This window comes from Somniosus microcephalus, chromosome 9 (genome assembly GCF_052327205.1).
Source record: "Somniosus microcephalus isolate GS21.2 chromosome 9, FLI_Smic_1.0, whole genome shotgun sequence".
Classification (NCBI taxonomy): Eukaryota; Metazoa; Chordata; class Chondrichthyes; order Squaliformes; family Somniosidae; genus Somniosus; species Somniosus microcephalus.
The window spans coordinates 24,100,896-24,121,949 of NC_140995.1; the positions used below are offsets into that span (position 1 = coordinate 24,100,896).

The 21,054-nt window shown below is 44.5% G+C and overlaps 1 protein-coding gene across 4 annotated transcripts in view; it reads left to right on the forward strand.

Moving 5' to 3' along the window:
• Positions 1–21,054, forward strand: part of arhgef10 (Rho guanine nucleotide exchange factor (GEF) 10) — a 361,849-nt gene that overhangs the window by 164,054 nt on the left and 176,741 nt on the right. For all 4 annotated transcript variants that reach the window (XM_085996438.1, XM_085996437.1, XM_085996439.1 and 1 more), the window contains one exon: positions 13,165–13,273. In XM_085996438.1, coding sequence (XP_085852564.1) covers positions 13,165–13,273 — 109 coding nt within the window. The remainder of the gene's footprint in view (positions 1–13,164; positions 13,274–21,054) is intronic.

Below are 21,054 nucleotides of genomic sequence, written 5' to 3' on the forward strand. Positions count from 1 at the left end.
TATGCTGTTAAGTGCTAACTCTAAAGTTTCTGCGGCGAGTTCAATTCGAGTTTAATGTGCTAATCCAACAAGTTTTTTTAAAATAACGGAGTTTGAGGGCGAGATTCCATTCGTGCGAGCCTTTCCACCATCTACAAGGCACAAGTAAGGAGTGTGATGGAATACTCTCCACTTGCCTGGATGAGTGCAGCTCCAACAACACTCGAAGCTCGACACCATCCAGGACAAAGCAGCCCGCTTGATTGACACCCCATCCACCACCTTAAACATTCACTCACTCCTCCACCGGCGTACCATGGCTGCAGTGTGTACCATCTACAAGATGCACTGCAGCAACTCGCCAAGGCTTCTTCAGCAGCACTTCCCAAACCCGCAACCTCTTCCACCTAGAAGGACAAGGGCAGCAGACGCATGGGAACACCACCCCCTCCAAGTTCCCCTCCAAGCCACACACCATCCTGACTTAGAAGTATATCGCTATTCCTTCATCATCCCCCCTCACAGCACTGTGGGAGCCCCTTCACCACACGGACTGCAGCGGTTCAAGAAGGCAGCTCACCACCACCTACTCAAGGGCAATTAGGGATGGGCAATAAATGCTGGCCTTGCCAGCGATGACCACATCCCATAAACGAATTAAAAAATAAAAAAAAATCGGCCAGCAAGTTAATACAACTCTCAACTCACACCGTATCTCTTCACCTGAACGTGCTGGCCGGTTTTTCGCATTACTAATGGTGTGCGTGGTGAACTCAGTATTACTTTTCCAGCAAGATTTGGGCCGTTGCGTTGCCGCTAAAACACACGCTTTGCTGTGTAATTGGACTCTCAAGCTATCACCCGAGTCCCTCCAAATCATAGCTCAGGGAGTAGAGAGAAAAAGCAAATCGCCTCAAGGCTGCATTAATACACGTGATGGCCCTTGAGCAAGACTTGCCAAGTTAGTCAGTTTATAAAACTGAAAAACTAGTTCATCTGGAAACCAAGCTGAATGTAAACTGTAATGAACTTCTGAGAAATTTCTGTTGCCATTTCTGTGTTTTGCTGGTATTGATCTCTGTCTTTGTGACGTGATTGCTTCTGAAACACTGAATACACTGTAGCCTTGATTTGTTTGTATTTTTGTGAAATGGTCACTCTTTAGGCAAAATTTTGCTTAAAGATTCGCAAAGGATACGAATTTACAACCATACTCATTACCTGCATGTTGTATGCCTGCTCTCGAGTTTTTTTTTCAGTTTGAGGAATATGCCCTCAACCCAAGCAATACACTCCTTCAAAATGTGGATAAAATGGCTCTTTACCAGTCAATCAATGCCAGCAATCAGTTTATTAACTGGGCACCTTGAATGATAAAGTGGGGGGGGTGGAGGTAAGGCAGGTAACTGTGATCTATATTTTAAAAGGAGATTGAGTGAATGTGGCTAGGTTTCTTGGAGTGGAAACAAGAGCAGCAAACTCGGGAATGAGTGAAAGAGAAATGCACAGATTAATTTACCAGGAACTGCAATGATGTGCGGTAGGACCTTAAAAATTGTTAGTGGGTCCTAAACAAAGGACAAACTGGCTGGATTGAAATAATACTTTCTTGTTTAGTCATGTATGACTTCTCCAAATCTTTAGTACTCCTTTCGAATTCACTATTTTTCCTAATCCTTTAGACCCTGGGAGCAGTTGCCTTCTCCTCCAGTATCGTTCCTGGTTTTCAGAGCACTGCAGCCTACATTAAGGTTAGGGTTGTATCAGTAAACAAGAGCTATTCTTTGATCAACTTTTCTGACTCCTTCATGACTGCAGATTCTCGCAACAGAACCTCATTCAGTTTCCGTTTGGGTCACTGAACAAAAGGATAAAACAGGGCGAGCTCCTCATATCAGTTGCTATATTTCCCAAGGCCAGCAGCAAGACTTTTGAGGTCAAAGTCCAATCAATTCATGATGGGTTATTGTGAGCAGGGTAGGTTGATTACTAGGCGTTGTGAAGACTCATTGTGCATCAATCTCCTTATGAATTAACACTGTATGCTCTCTATGACTTTAATGTTCTTTCCATATTGGAGTGCCCAGAACTGCACGCAGTACTCTTTTCTGTGGCTTAAGAAAGAAAGACTTGCATTTATATAGCGCCTTTCACGACCACCGGACGTCTCAAAGCGCTTTACAGCCAATGAAGTACTTTTGGCATGTAGTCACTGTTGTAATGTGGGAGCCATTGCCTCATACAAATTTATCATTACCTCTTTGCTCTTGTACTCTATACAACTATTTATAAAACACTAAATGCTGCTGGTCTTTTGTGGCTTTATCTACCTCCACTTGTACTTTCAGGAAATTATGTTTCTGAACCCCTCCATATTTCTGTTTCTCCACGCCCTTCAGTATTTTTGCCATTAAACGTACACTCCCATTCCTTGTATTTCCTCCCATTGTATTGCCTCACAGATTTTTCCACATTAAATTGCATCTGAAACCAGTGTCTGTCTGTGACTTCCTGGAGTCCCTGATAGTCTCCCTCGCTGTTTTCTCCAACCCCCGACTTTTGTACCACCAACAACATTTAAGATTGTGCTCCTCATGCCAAAATCCAGACCATCTGTGCATACAGAGAACAAAAGTGTACCCAGTACTGATCCCGGGGTACAATCCTTCTCCAATCTGATCAACACCCATCCATGAACTCTAACCCTTTGTTTCCTGTCCATCAGCCAACATTCTATCCACGCTGCTACATTTCCTTTTTGTAGCACGTCCCCTGTGACACACCTTGCTGAGCACCTTCTGAAAATCCATAATCACAGAATCTTATGTACTCCTTTTAACTTTCCAGCTAATGACTTCCTCAAAAATATCTCTTAACTTTGTCGAACATGACTTGTTTTTAACTAATGTATTTTAAATTATAAAGGGATGGGACAGGGTAGATAGAAACAGACTGTTTCCAGTGATTGAGGGGCCTAAATTGTGGGGACATAGATAGAAGATTAAATTGAAGAGATTTAGGACGGAGAGCTGGAAATTTTAAAATATTATCTGCAACCCTTTTTCCGTATTTCCTTTTAGCATTCTAATTTCCCTTTATACCTCCCCCTTACACTTTCTATATTCTACATGATATTCTTTAGTATTGTTGGCTCTTGTTGCCTTCCTTTAGGTTTGTTTAGTTTTAATGTCTCAATTTATCCATAAATTCTATCCTTTCATGAATCCTCTATTTTTACCTTGTATGAATATATCTATTTTGCACTCCATCCATCTGCTGAACCGGTTTGCTAACTTTTCTGTATTGTAAAACTGGGCCAGATCCCTCCTTAACTCGCTGAACATGGCCTTTTTCCCCAGTTCCGGACTCTTGTTTTCATTATTCTTTTATATTTTCACATTGAGCATTGCTATGTTGTGGTGGTTGTTCCCAATTGTTCTACTTTCATGTAAACTATTTGCCCCATTTCATTTCCCAGAGCTAAATCAATCTTTCCTGTTGGACTGAGAACAAATTGATCTAGAAAGCAGTCATCGATGCATTCTGTTAGATCCGTGATTCTGAGAGTATGATGTTTTTGAATAACCACACGGATGCTGTAACTTAACAATCAACAGGTATTTACTGGAGTAGGGTAGTCTCAAGACTAGGGTACAGAGGCATGCTCAAGGCTTATATACAGGTGTGGTCACTGCCGGTACTACAGTATACAGGAGCTGTAAAAGTAGTTCTCTCTTAAAGGTACATACACTGCACATTCTAAAGTGTTTTGCACTGTGACTCTGTCCTCCCTCTGCCCCTATGGATGGTCATCCACTTCTCTCTTTCCACATCTGCTGAAAATGAGACCTTATGCAAACTATTCAAAAGCACTTGGGACAAACCCCAGCACTCATTCAATCATAATTCTTATCTAACTATTGTTAGATCTTGATGCATGTCATGGCAGCCCCTTATGAAACCTGTTAAACTAACAGTAATTTGCTCTTTTATTTTCTCAGTACTTTTTCTCTGGTAGTTCTCCTGTGCGTTCTGCTGCATGAGCACTGGCTTTTCTCTGGTAGCTAGATCAAATGTGAATGTTAGCGGTATGTGTTTGCAAGCTATTTAATCATTGGGAACATAACAGATGGCTCCAACCTTATCCCCACCGGACATCTATACACACTGTCTTTATTTGCCTCTTTCTCTCATGTGCATTTGCTGTCTGTCTCTTTGTCTCTCTCATGCTTGCACTCACTCTCGTGTACTATTGTTCTCCCACTTTTTTTTTGTATGTTCCCCCCCTCTCTCTCTCTCTGTCTCATATTTCAACAGGGCTCCCTGCATAGCGATCAGAAGCAGCAGCCCAGCTGTTACTTTCTATGTACCTATCTCAGACATACTAAGGACAAATGCCAAACCTAGCTGATAACAGCTAATTTAGCACAGAGCGTTGAACCTGACACCTCAGATCCTCACAGGGAGCCATGAGGAGCTCAGATTTCATTTTGCACGTACAACTGAATTAACCCAAGAAGACCTGTGGGGAGTGGCGTTGGGTGGGCGGGGGAGTTGGTTGCAGGGGGAGTGGATATCCTCTAAACTGTGCACTGGAGGGGAACTGTGGCTTAAATTGTATTATCTCATCATCACACGAATGGGCATGGCATTCACTGATCCAGATTCCTGTGATTTTTCTTTGGGTTGTTCGCCAAGGCGTGTACAGGAAACTTTCTGGTATCCGGCACGGACGGGACCGACGTGGTGCCGGTTCATCATCAATACCAGATAACCGAACGCTATAGTAAAAGATACGGAGCTCAGAGCTCCGTATGAAGCAACAAACCCTGTGCTTCAAAACAATCGGTGCAAGTGTCTCTGTAGCTTAGCAACAGCTTCAGCTACACCCCTGCACAGCAACAAATGGAGTAAAAAAAGTAACTAAAAGTTTAAAAAAAAGTTACCTGAACCGACTCCTGAATTTTGCCGGTGGATAGAGCGTTCTGGTTATTTAGGGGCCGGTTAATCGAAAGTTTCCTGTAAATGGAGTTAGGGTGCAGATCAGTCATGGTCTGATTGAATGGTGGAACAGGCTCGAGGGGCTGAATGGCCTACTCCTGCTCCTAGGTTCCTGAACGGTCTGCTCTCTCTGTCCCTCTTCCTTAATGCCTAATCATCCGATATGTGTAGATGGCTGAAAGCACTTCAACGCATTTAATCCTCAGTCTAGGAAGTAAACTGCACTCTAGCTTCCCTATAGTAGATCACATCATCATGATGCCAACAAATTAAATAGCTGCACCAGGATCTACTTCTGACATTTTAACATACTTTGTTTATAAGGTGAATATTTATAATTGTTTCCAGTAAATAATCAGCACTAACAAAGAGGGGACCTTAATGTGGGCTAATATTTATCTTGTACAATTTTCGCCCCCTTTAGTCTTACTAAAAACAACCTTAATTTTTTTTAACTTTAGTGCCCCCAAGTGGAGACAATGTACCCGAATATACCTTAATTCGGAATTGTAACATTTTAAGTCAAACTAACAGTTACTTAAGTTCTTATACTAGTTGCTGACTGTTCTTTTCTAGTCGTTGACTGCACATTATCAGTTGTATCATCAGTGTGAACTAAATATCCGTGATTAAATTTTTGTTGAATTATTTCTGAAATTCACTCGAGGATTTCTAAATGATCCTCCCTTTTAATCAGTGCTTTCTATACTGTTGTTAATACTGAAAATGTTGACTACTTTTACTGCTCCACAACATGCACACCATGCCAGCTCATCTCCACATTAAACTTACTCGAGTTGTGTGACTGGCTTCTCAGCTCAGCAACTCTGTATCACATGGTGTCAAGGCAAGTCCCTGTACTATATGCCAATATCGAGCTCAGTATTTAAGAAAATAACGTATCGTTTTAAAATTGATCAATACAAAACATACGCGATATTAAAAGATGTGCAGAAATATAAAGCACTTGCATGTCAGGACTGCATCAGCTCATGATTTAAGTATATACCATTACAGTTTATTTTACCGTAAGCCATTGATTACCCCCATTGTGTATATGTAATAACTTCCACTACTTGTGTCACAATCTTTCGTTCTTCGGTACTGGAAAAAGTGGGCATGGTCAGTATGAATCGGTAGTCATTAACATCTACCAGCGGCGAAACCGAAATAACAATACTTGCAAACTCTACAGTGTATTTATAATATTTGTTCTATTTAAAAAAAAAAAAATACAAGTGTCTGTAAAATGGTCGTCTCACCTTGGAGGTTGAGATGGTGCCTGTAAACTATTTGAGCTCTACTGAGTTTGAGGCCCCTGAACCCCACCATGAGACCACTGACCCTGGAATTCCCTTGTTACACATGTGCTCTAAAGTATTGAAAATGCTGCATTTATATTGGCTTTTCTTTTTTTTTTAAAAAGAGAGCAAATACTCAGCAGAAACACGGGGGTGGTGAGTTGGGGGGGAGGGGTGCGAGGGAAGAGAACCCAAGGATGGCCTGTAAACAAATCTTCAAAGTATTTGTCATGCTGTGCGGTGGATCCGCTGGAAGGGAATCCTATTGCTGCATTTTAACTAATTTACCTACTTAACTAAAATCGATCCCTGTAAAGCTCAGCATGGCGCACTGAGAATTTAAATAAATTTGAAATTAGTGAAATTAAAATACCAGCAGAAGCGTGGCATTAACAATAAATAAAAGTACATTATTCCTTCTGATTAAATCGACAGTAAAGTTTCTGTGTAAGGATCTCAAATGGCTTTCCCTTGTTCATGTTCTCAGGACATCCCATAATACTTGTCTGTCTTTTGTCATCTAATTTCACCTGTGTTTTCACATTTGCCTTGAGTTCTTCATGAGGTGTTTGAAAACTGTTGTATTTTCCTTTGTAGTCAGGTGAGCCTTTTCTATCTGCTGGGTTGCAGCTTTCATGAAGTAGATTCAAAAAGTTGGTTTCTCTGTTGTTTGCATCTAATACAAAATGGCCTAAAAATTCGGTTGCTTTGCGCCTCCCGTTAGCGCCCTAAGCAAAGCAACTAGCGCTTGGGCGCGGCGCTGCCTACTCCTGCGAAATTCAGCGGGAAGTTAGCGGCGGCGGTAACCGTTAGTGCCCCGTGGCGCTGCGCCATTGGCGAAGACGTCATTGCCGTGCGCAGCGCCCCGGCCGTGATCTTCGGTAGCGCCCCCTGACTTACCGCCGGACGTCATGTCCGACAGGGTCGGGGGGCCCTACCTGTGGCTGGGGCGGCGCAAATTAAAGGGGAGGTGCCGGGCGGCCATTTTTGTTGCTGGCTGCTGCCAGCACCTGCCCCTGTTGCTGTTCCCGGCCTCCTGAGCAGCCCACCCCGCGAAGTACCGGCTGTGCTCTGAACCCGGCACTCCCCTTGAGTACTGGGCTCTTTTGCCGGTACTCCGATCCCTGGTGGCCCAGCTGCACAAGGCCCCTTCCTTTTAATAAGGGGAGGAAGGCTTGCAGTATCGCGGCGCATAGCGCCGTGATATTCACAAGAGGGAGGCGGGGCACTTCAGTAGCCTCCCTCTTGGGCATTACCGGTGAATTTCTGTCGCGGGGGCGCTAATTTTTTGGGGCGCTAAAAGTAGTGCCCCAGCAAAGTTAGCGCCCCAATTTTTCCCCCAATGTATCTTTAGGTGATTTTTACCGATTGAAGTCAACAAGATTCACTGTTTCTCTATTGGAGTCATGACTTGAGTCTGTAACGCTCTGAACTTGTATGCAAGTGAGATCCATCTGTGCAAGTAGGTGTCACTGCCTAGTGGAATACTTCATATGCTGTAGTCTGTGATTAATTTGAATCGTATTGGAAGTTTTTTGAGGAGGACATAATGAACAATGCCTTGCACTGTTAATTATATACCTTGTGATAGACGTTTGTTTGCCACAAAACACATATGCTTTGTATTTTTATGCGCAGGCATAATAATACCCTATTGAAGTGTATTTAAAGGGTGGGAGTGGGCAGAATGAATGTTGGAGACAGTGAACATCTGTTGAGTGCGTTTGCTGTGCTGCTACAGCCTGTCATCTAATACTTGAAATCAAAAGCCAAATGTTGCTTTGCTGCAAGAAAAATCCCTGCACCAGTGTAAAGGTTTTTCAGATCGAATTTAAATGAGCACGTGTGCTGAGATTCTCTGTTAATTTACTTTGTTTTGCAAGTGTAGAAAATGCCCAGAGTAATAGGGATTTGAATCAGACACTACTTGGTTTATCTGAAGAAAAGACTAACTATTTTAAAATATACAAGACCCTGAACTGAAGTGTGCTGGTGATACTGATCCACTTGCGGAGTGCTGAATTTAGACTTGCAACCCATCTGGTTTTGAACCAGCCTGTCAAGTTTTTGAGTGGACTGTGTGGAAATTTCTCATGTAAACCCAAAGCCTTAAATGACTCGTGATGTGGAGGCATTAGTTATTAAGCAGTTCCATGATTTTTTTTAAATATATAAAAGCAAACTTTAGAGCTCCAGCCTGATTGCATCCCTATCATGAATTATGCCATCAACTCTCCAGCATGTTGCAGCCATTCATTTGGAATATTTTCCTCTAATGTCATATTGCATGTAGAATTTGTCCCACAGTTAATTCTGAATGAGTGATTCCATGGCAACGCAGTTAGTTCATACAATATGTCCTTGTGCATGAAGTGGTGATGCTAATAGCTAACACGAAGGGCAAGCTTTCTCCTGCGATTTGGATTTTCCCAGGTAGTTTATTATTTGCCTGTGGCCTTCTGTCTCAAATTGATGCAAAATTCTGAAGGGGATTGACAGGGTAGATGCTGAGAGGTTGTTTCCCCCTGGCTGGAGTGTCTAGAACTAGGGGGCATAGTCTCCGGATAAGGGATAGGCCATTTAAGATCGAGATGAGGAGGAATTTCTTCACTCGGAGGGTTGTGAATTCTCTGCCCCAGTGGGCTGTGGATGCTGAGTCTTTGAGTATATTCAAGGCTGAGATCGATAGATTTTTGGACTCTAGGGGAATCGAGCGATATGGAGAGCGGGCGGGAAAGTGGAGTTGAGGTCGATGATCAGCCATGATCGTATTGAATGGTGGAGCAGGCTCGAGGGGCCGTATGGTCTGCTCCTGCTCTTATTTCTTATGTTCTTAAAATGAAACCACATGAAATAAACAGAGGATTCATAGAATCTCACAGCATAGAAGGAGACTATTTGGCCTGACGCATCTGTGCCGGCTCTTTGGAAGAGCAATCCACTTGGTCCCACTCCACTGCTCTTTCCCCATAGCCCTTGCATGTTTTTCTTTTCAAGTATATATCCAATTCCCTTTCCAGGCAGTACATTCCAGATCGTCATAACTTATTGCGTTTATAAAAAAAAAAAAAAAAAAAATTGTCCTCATATTCCCTCTGCTTCTTTTGCCAATTAGCTTAAATCTATGTCCTCTGGTTTCCAACCCTCCTGCCAATGGAATCAATTCCTCCTGATTTACTCTATCCAAACCCTTCATGATTTTGAACACTTGTATTAAATCTCCCCTTAACCTTCCCTGCTCTAAGGAGCAGCTTCTCCAGTCTCTCCGCATAACTGAAGCCCCTCATCTCTGTTACTGTCTAGTCACCATCTTCTGCACCCTCTCCCAAGGCCTTGACATCCTTCCTAAAGTGTGGTGCCCAGAACTGGACACAATACTCTGGCTGAGGCTTTCATCTTCAGTATTTTCCATGTGGCATGGAGCAAGGACATCAATGTAACATGAAAAGTGCCCAATAATGATCGATCCCTCAAGCATGCGATTTTCACCTGCACACTACGCGCGGCACTTGTATGTGGCATCTTCGGATATTCTCCTATAAAACGTAGGTGGATTTTTGCAATTCCCATGAGTGGGGCGAATGCCTTGAAGGGCCGAGTGCTGTTCAAATGCAGATTCTGAAAGGCGGGCTGTACAACCTTCCACTTGGAATACTGACTTATACAAATCTTTATTTCCACAATGGCTCTTGCTCTGGATGGGTGAATTTTCCAGCTTCATTAATTGTACTGAAATAGTAGACCTGAATAAAAAGCGCTATTGTACCACTTCATACTTCAATTGACCTATTTGCGAAAATGAGCAAAAGTGAGTATCTTTCCCCCTACCCCCCGCCCCCAAGAAGAGTGAATGCCTTTTCTGTATAAATTTAGTTTAAATCAGTGATTTCTTTTCTTGCCAGTTTTCCCCCCCCGCCCCCCCATATCTTCTGCTCGGTATTTGGTACCATGGCCCAACTGGTCATTCTTCATCTGTGATGTTGGCAGCCTGTTTGACAGAGGCAGTGGGGAGGTTGACATTGGCGGTGGACAGGTAAAGCTGGTTGTCTTTGGTGTACATGTGGAAACTGATCCCATATCTGTGGATAATGTCGACAAGGGGGCAGCATGTAGACAAGGAAGAGGAGGGAGTCCAGGATTGATCCTTGGTGGGGGGGCGGGGGGGGTGCCTACAGATAATGGTGAGAGCGTGGGAAGAGTTTGCTGGAGATGCTCTGACTGCAATCGGATAGGTAAGAGTGAACCAAGTGAGGGCAGGGCAACAGAGGAGAGGTCTTGGAGGACGATAGTCTGGCCAACTGTATCAAAGGCTGCAGAGAATTTGAGGAGGGATAATGTGTCATGGTGACAATCAAAAAGGATGTCATTTGTGATGTTCTTTAGGACCGTTACAGTGCTGTGACAGGGACCTGGTTGGAGAGATTTAAATAACAACCACCTCCATTTATATAGCATCTTTAACATAAATTGGCACAGATTTTCAGGCAGCAACACGTTCGAGGACTTTGGGGGGGGGGGGGGGGCGGAGAAAGAGATGTTGGAGATAGGGTGGTAGTTTGCCAGGACATAGGGTTCCGAGCTGGGGTTTATTTTGGGGAAGGGGTGACAACAGCAGTTTTAATAGGGAGTGGGACAGCACCTGAGGAGTGCGAGCCATTTATAATGTCAACCAACATCGGGGCCAGAATAGGAAGTTGGATGGTCAGCAGTTTAATGGGAATGAGGTTAAGAGAGCAGGAGGTGGGTGTCCTGGATGAGATGAGATGAGCTCAGAAGGGCATGAGAGGAGATAGGAGGGAAACTAGAGAAAGCCCCAGGTTTAGGGCTAAGGTGGAGGCACTTTGGCTTGGTGGGTAAACAGCAGCAGAGGCAGCGGAATGGATGCCCTCCATCTTGGTGACAAAGAAGTCCATGGCAGCTCGTACTTGTTGGAGCCTGAGGGTGGGGAGAGGTTTGCAAGATGCTTGATAGTGGAGAAAAGAAGCTGATGTTTATCTTCGCTCTCCAGGATAATCCTGGAGTAGCGGGTACTTTTTGCAGAGGAGAGTGAGATCCAGTAGCGTTGATGTTGTCCACCCAGATCTGGTGATCGATGGTTAAAGCAATTGTGCATCAGAAACACTCAAGTTTGCGCCCCTTGGACTTGAGGGAGTGTAGATGGGGGCGATGGCAGGACGAATGACCAGGATATGAGAGAGAGTAAAGATTTTGCCAGGGACATAGGTGGAGCTGAGGGTGGGAGTGATTGAGCAGAGCGATGGCTGCAAAAGTATGGTGGCCCAAAGGCTAGCCAGTTGGGAGTTTGAAAGTGTAGTTGTAAGTGACTTGCAGGAATTATTTTTCCAGGGGTGGTTGTAGAAGTGGGTAGGGATACAAAGAAGTGGTCATTGATTGAGACCAAGGCAGTTGGGAAGCCACGGGATTGGCAAGGTTGAGGGGACGGCCATCTATATGAGTAGGAGAGTTTATGTAGAGGGAGAAGTTTGGGGATGGCAGGAGGACAGTGAATTCAGTGAAGTTAGAGAGAGAGCGAGGGAAAGATTTAGAATTACACAGTACAGGAAACTTTGTTATATCCGGCACCGACGGGACCGAGCTGTTGCCGATCTGTCAAGACTGCTGGACATACCAGCGTTAATGTTGAAGCATATGGAGGTTTTCATCTCCGTATCTGACAACAAACACTGTTGCTTAGCAACAGCTTCTAAACAGTCGGCCCGTACCTTGGAAGCATCTCTGTAGCTTAGCAACAGCTTCAGAGAGACTTTCCAGAGCCTGACTGTTGAAAGAAAAGCCACGAGAAGAAAAAAAAGCCACGAGAAGAAAAAAAACCTAACAAAACGGCTCCTGATTTCTGCCGGTAGATTGAGGTTTCCGGACATACAACCTCCGGATAAACCACAGTTTCCTGTATGAGGAATCACTCCGTGCAGAGGCTGGAGGAGCTGAGAAACTCCGAGTGGGGTTTGGGATAGGCAACAAGGATTTTATAGGGTGGGACAAGTGGGGGGAAACCAGGTGAGGTACTCAAAGGAGTCTGGGAGATGCCAATAATGCGATTTGGTGATTTAAAAAGAAAAGCCAATGAGGTACTTTTAGAAGTGTAGTCACTGTTGTAATGTAGGAAACAAGGCAGCCAATTTGCACACAGCAAGGTCCCATGAACAGCAATGTGATAATTACCAGATAATCTGTTTTAATTATGTTGATTGAGGGATAAATATTGGCCAGGACACCGGGGATAACTCCCCTGCTCTTCTTCGAAATAGTGCCATGGGATCTTTTGCATCCACCTGAGAAGGCAAAGGGAGCCTCTCCCATCTGAAAGACAGCACCTCCGACAGTGCAGCACTCCCTCAGCACTGCACTGGAGTGTCAGCCTGGAATTCTGTGCTCAAGTCCCTGGAGTGGGACTTGAACCCACAACCTTCTGACTCGGGAGGCGAGAGTGCTACCCACTGAGCCACAGCTGACACGAAGGTGATTTGGACAGGGCAGGTAGTGAGAAGTATAGCCGGGCAGGGAGGCTTTAGTAAGGAGCAAAGTATCGCCATCCATGAGTCAAGTTTCAGGTAAAGCCAGAATGTCAGTGCACTCATCCACAATCATGGATGGCAAAAGAGCCTTGTTCATCAGTTGACATTCAGGAGGGAAAATTAAGCCAATCGTCACACCCTGACTGCAGGCTTGGCTAAGACCAGTTAACTCCGCACAAACAGGCAATTGAAACAGAGTCATTCCCGACCTGTCTGGCTCAGCTACACATCGGATCGTTTCAGTGAACTGTCGGGGATTGCGGGTTACTTGGATATTTCTGACTTTTAAAGTTCAAATGAAGCATTTTCCAATACTTGAGCATCCTAAGTATTTTGTTAACTTCCAGATGCAACAGCTCATGAAAGCTGCGAAGGAAGGTACTAAAGATGGGTTAGAAAAGACCAAAGCTGCTGTTCTTAAAAGGGGCCGCTCGTTTATTAGACACAGGCATCAAGGTGAGTGGTCAAAGTGCTAATATCGCACAGCAAAGTGCAAATACATGATTAATTAATTGTAATTTCAACAGACTCTTCCCAGAAGGCGTATGCACTTTTCAAAGGTTTTGGACTAATCTGTGTATTAAAAATAAGAAAATGGTTATAGAATGCCACAAATTTTCTGAATGAATGAATGAACGTGTTCATTTTTGCTCCACAGTGCTGCTGCCCCTCCCCCCGCACCCCAGCCCAAAACACACGCCTGCTTTTGAGCATGAGTTACTGACTAACGATGAGGACTGTGAACCCTGGGTTAGGCCCACCTTCCCCCTGAGGTTAGCTGTTGTGCCCCCACCGTTGTCCTGGCTGAAATCACAGACTGTGGATTGAACCTGTGACTCTTCTGACCAGTCTGATTCAGTCCCACTCTATGCGGCGCATTTACCCATTCAAACCAGCAGGCTAGCCTCTGAACAGTACGGGAAGTGAAACACAGCCTAAACAGTGTGTAAGTGCTCCGCAACCAATTAATTATTTACCGGTAATTTACTTTAAAACATGGTCAAGTGTAAGATCTGTAACAGAGTAATAATGAAAATGCTAATTGCCCATTGAGTTGCTCGAGGTTTAATCAGGGTCTGGAGTTTAGTTTTGACCTCCAATTTTAAGCCACGGAGCGTGTTAGATAATACTAAATTAGAACCATTGGACTTCAAAAAGAGCTAGGGCCTTGTTTACTTTTCCTTCACCAGAGCAGTAAGAATACCATCGCTGCTCACGATGCGGCCTCCTCTACATCGGGGAGACCCAACGCAGATTGGGTGACCACTTTGCGGAACACCTCCGTTCAGTCCGTAAGGGGTACCACGAGCTCCCGGTGGCCTGTCACTTTAATTCTCCGCTTCACTCCCACTCAGACCTCACCACGGAAGCTCAGCGTAAGCTCGAGGAACAGCACCTCCTCTTTCGATTAGGCACCCTGCAGCCCTCTGGACTCAACATAGAGTTCAACAATTTCAGATCATAACCTTGGCCCCTATCACATATATATATTTTCTTTTTTTTTCCCTCCCACATGGCAGCTGTCCTTCATTCTGCCAGCGCAATTCACACCCCATTTAGAGCCATCCTTTGTTTCTTAACGTATCCCATTACCACCACCTCTCGCCTTGAATATCTCTTAATGTCTCCTGTTTTCTATCCTATCACTGACCTTCCCTTTTTGTTCTTTCATCCCCTCCCCCTTTTCCCAGCCTCTAAACCTGCTTTCTATTTCCTGCTTTTTTCCAGTTCTGACGAAAGGTCATCGACCTGAAACGTTAACTCTGTTTCTCTCTCCATGGATGCTGCCCTGGCCTGCTGAGGTTTTTCCAGCGTTTTCTGTTGTTATTTCAGATTTCCAGCATCCGCAGTATTTTGCTATCATAGGAAGAATACCATCTTTTATTCAGTGCAGTTACAAACCCAGTTCCACACAATTTCCATTACAGGTACTATCCAGAACTCTCCAATTCCTCAGATAGCTTTACCACTGCCTTTTAGGAAGCTTAACAGTGCTTACTTTAGTATGGGGGGGGGGGGGTAGGGCGGATGGGGGGAGCTAAACAGTGCCTACTAGTCCACTTTATTACAGGGTGTTTAAACAGTACCTACTCGTCCACTTTATTGGTGTTCGTCTGTTAAATAGCACTGAAGATGCTGTAAACTTTAATGTTGGCTCTTCTGATTTCTAGTAAGAAAATCTGAATGTAGCCTTTAAACCATCAGAAGGTATTGATGATCAATTGCAAGGTGGGCCAATGATGGAGACCTTCAGTTCGGTGCTCAGCTCAGTAGAACATAAGAAATAGGAGCAGGAGTCGGCCATTTGGCCCCTTGAGCCTACTCCTCCATTCAATAAGAGCATAGCTGATCTACCTCAATTCCACTTTCCTGCACTATCCCCAGATCCCTTGATTCCCTTAATATCCAAAAATCTATTATCTAAAATCTACTGAAAATGACCCATTTATTCCTACTCTGTTTTCTGCCCGTTAACCAATCCTCAATCCATGCTAGTATATTACCCCCAATCTTATGAGCCCTAATTTTGTTTAACAATAGAACAATATGTTGTGGAACCAACCAGGGAACTATTTTAGATCTAGTGATGTGTAATGAGACCGGATTAATTAATAATCTCATAGTAAAGGATCCACTTGGGAAGAGTGATCATAACGGGATAGAATTTCACATTCAGTTTGAGGGTGCGAAACTTGGGTCTCAAACTAGGGTCTTAAACTTAAATAAAGGCAATTACAAGCGTATGATGACAGAGTTGGCTAAAGTGGACTGGGAAAATAGATTAAAAGGTAAGATGGTAGATAAGCAGTGGCAAACTTTTAAGGAGATATTTCATAACTCTCAACAAAGATATATTCCAGTGAGAAAGAAAGACTACGAGAAGGATAAACCATTTTGTGGCTAAGTAAGGAAGTTAAGGAGGGTATCAAATTGAAAGAAAAGGCATACAACGTTGCGAAGAATGACTAAAAAAAATAATAACGAGGGAGAAAATAGATTGAGAGTAAACTAGCAAGAAATATAAAAACAGACAGTAAGAGTATCTACAAGTATATAAAAAGGAAGCGAGTAGCTAAAGTAAACGTTGGTCCCTTAGAGGATGAGACTGGGAAATTAATAATGGGAAACAAGGAAATGGCGGTGATTTTGAACAAATGTTTTGTATTTGTCTTCACGGTAGAAGACATTAAAAGCATCCCAATAATAGGGGAAAATCAAGGGGCAAAAGGGAGGGAGGAACTTAAAACTATCGCTAGAGAAAAAGTACTAGGCAAACTAATGGGACTAAAAGCTGACTAGTCTCCTGGACCTGATGGCCTGCACCCTAGGGTCTTAAAAGAAGTGGCTGCAGGGATAGTGGATGCGTTGGTTGTAATCTTCCAAAATTTCCTAGCTTCTGGAAAGATCCCAGCGGATCGGAAAACTGCAAATGTAACGCCACTATTCAAGAAAGGAGGGAGATAGAAACTATAGGCCAGTTAGCCTAACATCTGTTATTGGGAAAATGCTGGAATCCATTATTAAGGAAGTAGTAGCAGGACATTTAGAGAATCATAATATAATCAAGCAGAGTCAACATGGTTTTATGAAAGGGAAATTGTGTTTGACAAATTTATTAGAGTTCTTTGAGGATGTAACGAGCAGGGTGGATAAAGGGGAACCAGTAGATGTAGTGTATTTGGATTTCCAAAATGCATTTGATAAGGTGCCACATAAAAAGTTATTGCACAAGATAAGAACTCATGGTGTTGGGGGTAATATATTAGCATGTAGAGGACTGGCTAACTAACAGAAAACAGAGTTGGGATAAATGGGTCATTTTCAGGTTGGCAAACTGTAACTAGTGGGATGCCACAGGGATCAGTACTGGGGCCTCAACTATTTACAATCTATATTAATGACTTGTAGCCAAATTTGCTGATGATACAAAGATAGGTGGGAAAGCAGGTTGTGAGGAGGACACAAAGGCCCCGATTTTTGGCTTGTGTGGGAAATGGTCGGGTTTCCCCGAATGTGGGGTTTCTGACATGCATAAAAAAGTGTCAGCCAGCTCCGCGCAATTTTTCCTCAAGTGGCCAATTAATTCCCAGCATGTGGGCAGCCTTGCTAATTGACCAATTCCAGTCAGAAATCCCCACAGTATGATGTCATCATTCGTGGTGCTTTCAAGGTCCATGGCAAGCACTGCATCCTCTGAAAGCTTCCAAACGAACCATACAGGATGGCAGAGGAGCCTGCAGCAGCTGTGGCCAGTGCCAGACCCCGAGCTGCCTTCAAATTCGACGAGGCTTCACTGCAGGCATTATTGGATGGGGTTAGGGCCCACAGGGAGGTCCTCTTCCCTAGGTCAGGGAGGAAGAGGCCTCCCACTGAGACCAATGCTGCATGGATGCAGGTGTCAGCAGATGCCAACTCGCTAGGAGTCACCAGAAGAACCTTGGCATTACATCTCTAACTCCTTCCTTTACTCCCCCACAGTACCATCCAGAGCCCCCGTCCTCACTGTGGAGGAGGAAGAGGCTGTGCAGCCAGACTCCTCAGAGGAAGCTCCAACCTCTGAGGGCACAGCGTCAGCAGAAGTAAGCACACCCAGCACCAGCGCAGACACTCACACCTTGGGGGGACCTTTGGGACATAGAGTAGTGTTGTCACCTGGTGTTTCACAGCTCACAAGTGAGCCTCAGCAGATTCTGGAGACAGGGACAGCAGTGGAGAGTCCTCGTCGGAGGGCGCAGGACTCTGCCAGCTCAGCTCAGCTGCGCTGCATGTCGACCCTCTGGGTCCATCCGCAAGAGAAGAGGTGATGGGATCTCCATGCACAGATGCAGGAGTCTCTAGCAGGTTTTGTCTCCAGGGTCGCTGCGAGTGTGGAGCGAATGGAGGAGTCCATAGCGACCATGAGCAGAGCCTTTGTGGAGTCATTGGCGCATGAACGCATCACCATGGAAAGGTTGGCAACCTCCATGGAGGAGATAACTCGCCAGGGTACGGAAAACATGGCGAGTGCTCATAAGAGAATGACATCTCTTGAGGCGCGTTGGCCATCTGTTGAACAGAGAAACCAGATCTTCATGGAAGTCCTTCTGAGTAGGACTACCAGTGCAGAAACGGGTCCCCATGGCCCCCTAAAGCGCAGCAAGGTGCTCTCAAGCCACTTCCAAGTGCTGGCCCCTTCTGGCCTGTGCAGCTTCAGGTGAGTGAGCAGCAGCCTGGTGCTCCTGTTGCTGATCCTGCTGTTCCTGGTTCTGCTGCTGCTGCCGCCTCTGCTGCTGGAGATCCTCTAATGGCAAGAAGGGAAGGAAAAAAAGGCATCCCATGCTTCTCGTAGATGCCTCCGCTGAGGAAGCGCTGAGTGAGGGTGGCGAGAGGGGCTTCCCAGGAGATCGCATTGGAGAAGTGTGTGAGGCTGCAACCTTCCACAGCTGTGCCTAAGCCTTGAAGTAGCCCCAAACCTGCAACAACAAGGTCCTTCAACATACAAGTGCTGGCCCTTTAAATCGCAGCTTCTCCGATTGACCTGCAGCTGACAGCAAGCAAGCCGGCAAGCTTCACGCCAGGTCTCAGCAGCGGGGTTCCCCGCAAGCGGGTTTGATGTGGGGAAAGCCCCAAAGTTGCAGCGGCCCTGGAAAACCTACCTCAACAAGCTGATAATTGCTTATTAGTGCTCCGACGACCAGTCCCGCCAGCGGCGGCCGGGACTGAAGCGGGTCGCGGAGAAACGGCGGTCCGAAAGTCAGGCGGTGGGGTCGCGACCCGCTTTTTCGCCGATTTTCGGTCCCCGGCCGCATGAAAAGTCGCCCAACGGCGGCCAGAAAATTGACCCCAAAGAGTCTGCAAAGGGATATAGATAGGTTAAGTGAGCGGGCAGAAATTTGGCAGATGGAAAAATGGGAGGTTATCCACTTTGGTAGGAAGAATAGAAAAGCAAAATATTATTTAAATGGAGAGACTCTAGAATGCTGCGGTACAGAGGGATCTGGGTGTCCTCGTACATGAAGCACAAAAAGTTAGCATGCAGGTACAGCAAGTAATTAGGAAGGCAAATGGAATATTGGCCTTTATTGCAAGGGGGATGGAGTTTAAAAGTAGGGAAGTCTTGCTACAACTGTACAGGGCGTTGGAGAGACCACACCTGGAGTACTGCGTACAGTTTTGGTCTCTTTAATTAAGCAGGGATATACTTGCACTGGAGGCAGTTCAGAGAAGGTTCACGAGGTTGATTCCTGAGATGAAGGGGTTGTCTTATGAAGAAAGGTTGAGCAGGTTGGGCCTATACTCATTGGAGTTTTGAAGAATGAGAGGTGATCTTATTGAAACATATAAGATTCTGAGGGGGCTTGACAGGGTAGATGCAGGGAGGATGTTTCCCCTCGTGGGGGAATCTAGAACTAGGGGCCACAGTCTCAGAATAAGGGGTCGGCCATTTAGGACTGAGGTGAGGAGAAAGTTCTTCACTCAGAGGGCGGTGAATCTTTGGAATTCTCTACCCCAGAGTGCTATGGAGGCTCAGTCGTTGAGTATATTTAAGACAGAGATCGATAGATTTTTGGATATTAAGGGAATGAAGTGATATGGGGATAGTGCAGGAAAGTGGAGATGAGGTGATCTTATTGACTGGCAGAGCCGGCCCGAGGGGCCAAATGGCCTACTCCTGCTCCTATTTCTTATCATATTTTTCCTGTCTTGGCCTGTAAGGGACCCACGTTTACTTTCGCTAATCTTCCTTTTTACATGCCTATAGAAGCTTTTACAGTCTTTTTTTATGTCTCTCGCTAGTTTACTCTCATTCTAATTTCCCTTTATCAAAAAATACCTGGTCCTCCTTTGCTGAATTCTAAAATCCTCCCAATCCTCAGGCTTACAATCCTTTTGGCAAGATTATAAGCCTCTTGCTCTCATCTAATACTATCTTTAATTTCTCTTGTTAGCCACGGTTGGACCATTTTTCCTGTGGTGCCTTTATTCATTAAGGGTATGTTTATTTGTTGTGAATTATGAATTAATTTGTTAAATGTTTGCCATTGCTTTTCTACTGTCATACCTTTTAATCTAGTTTCTCAACCTACCTTAGCCAACTCGCCTCTCATACCTACGTAGTTTGCTTTGTTCAGGTTTAGGACCCTAGTTTCGGATTTAAGTAAATCGCTCTCAAACTCAACATAAAATTCATATTATGATCACTGCTCCCCAGAGGCTCCTTTACTACAAGGTTATTAATTAACCCTGTCTCATTGCACAATACTAGATCTAAAATAGCCAATTCCCTCGTAGGTTCCTTGATATACTGATCTTCGAAAACTATCTTGAATGCATTCTATGAACTCTTCCTTTGCACTATTTCTACAAGTTTGGTTTGCCCAGTCTATATGAAAGTTAAAGTCCCCCATGATTACCGTATTACCCCTGTTACATGCATCTCTAATTTCCTGATTTATACTCTGCCCGACACTACAACTACTGTCAGGAGGCCTATAGACTACTCCTACTAGTGTTTTCTGCCCCTTGTTGTTTCTTAGCTCCACCCAAACTGATTCTACATTTTGTTTTTCCGAGCCAAATCCTTTCACTCTACTGTCTTTATTCCCACCTTTATTATCAGGCTACCCCTTTTCCATTCTGCCTGTCTCTTCTAAAAGTCAAATACCCTGGAATATTTAGTTCCCAACCTTGGTCACTCTGCAACCACGTCTCTGTAATGGCTATTAAATCAAACCCATTTATTTCTATCTGCGCTATTAATTCATCTATTTTGTTGCAAATGCTTCGTGCATTCAGATATAGTACCTTTAGCTTTAACTTTTTTCTGTTTTTTCCCTGATGTCACTTTAGTCACTAATGCCCTATTACCTTTATTAATCTTTCTCTCCCTTCCTGGCCCACTGTGCTTGTCTTTACCCAGATTACTACTCTGCTCTACAGCCTTAACAGTTCTCTTACTGCTTTTGAATTTACCCTTTTCTGAATCCTCCCCCCTGTTAAGTATGTGTATTGTATTGAACAATTAACACAAAGACTTAAACGTATAACTCAAACAGGTCTTTACTGGTTGGAGGTAGGGACTATACGTAGGTCTTTACTTCATGCCCACAGGCGGGAACTGAGGGGAGATCAGTACCCACAGTACTATTTATACCCCTATGGCCAGGAGTGGTACTGCGTATCCCTACGCCCTACAAGTAGTGCAGTCCTGTCCATAGGTTTAAAGTAGCACACATATTACATACACAACATTCCTC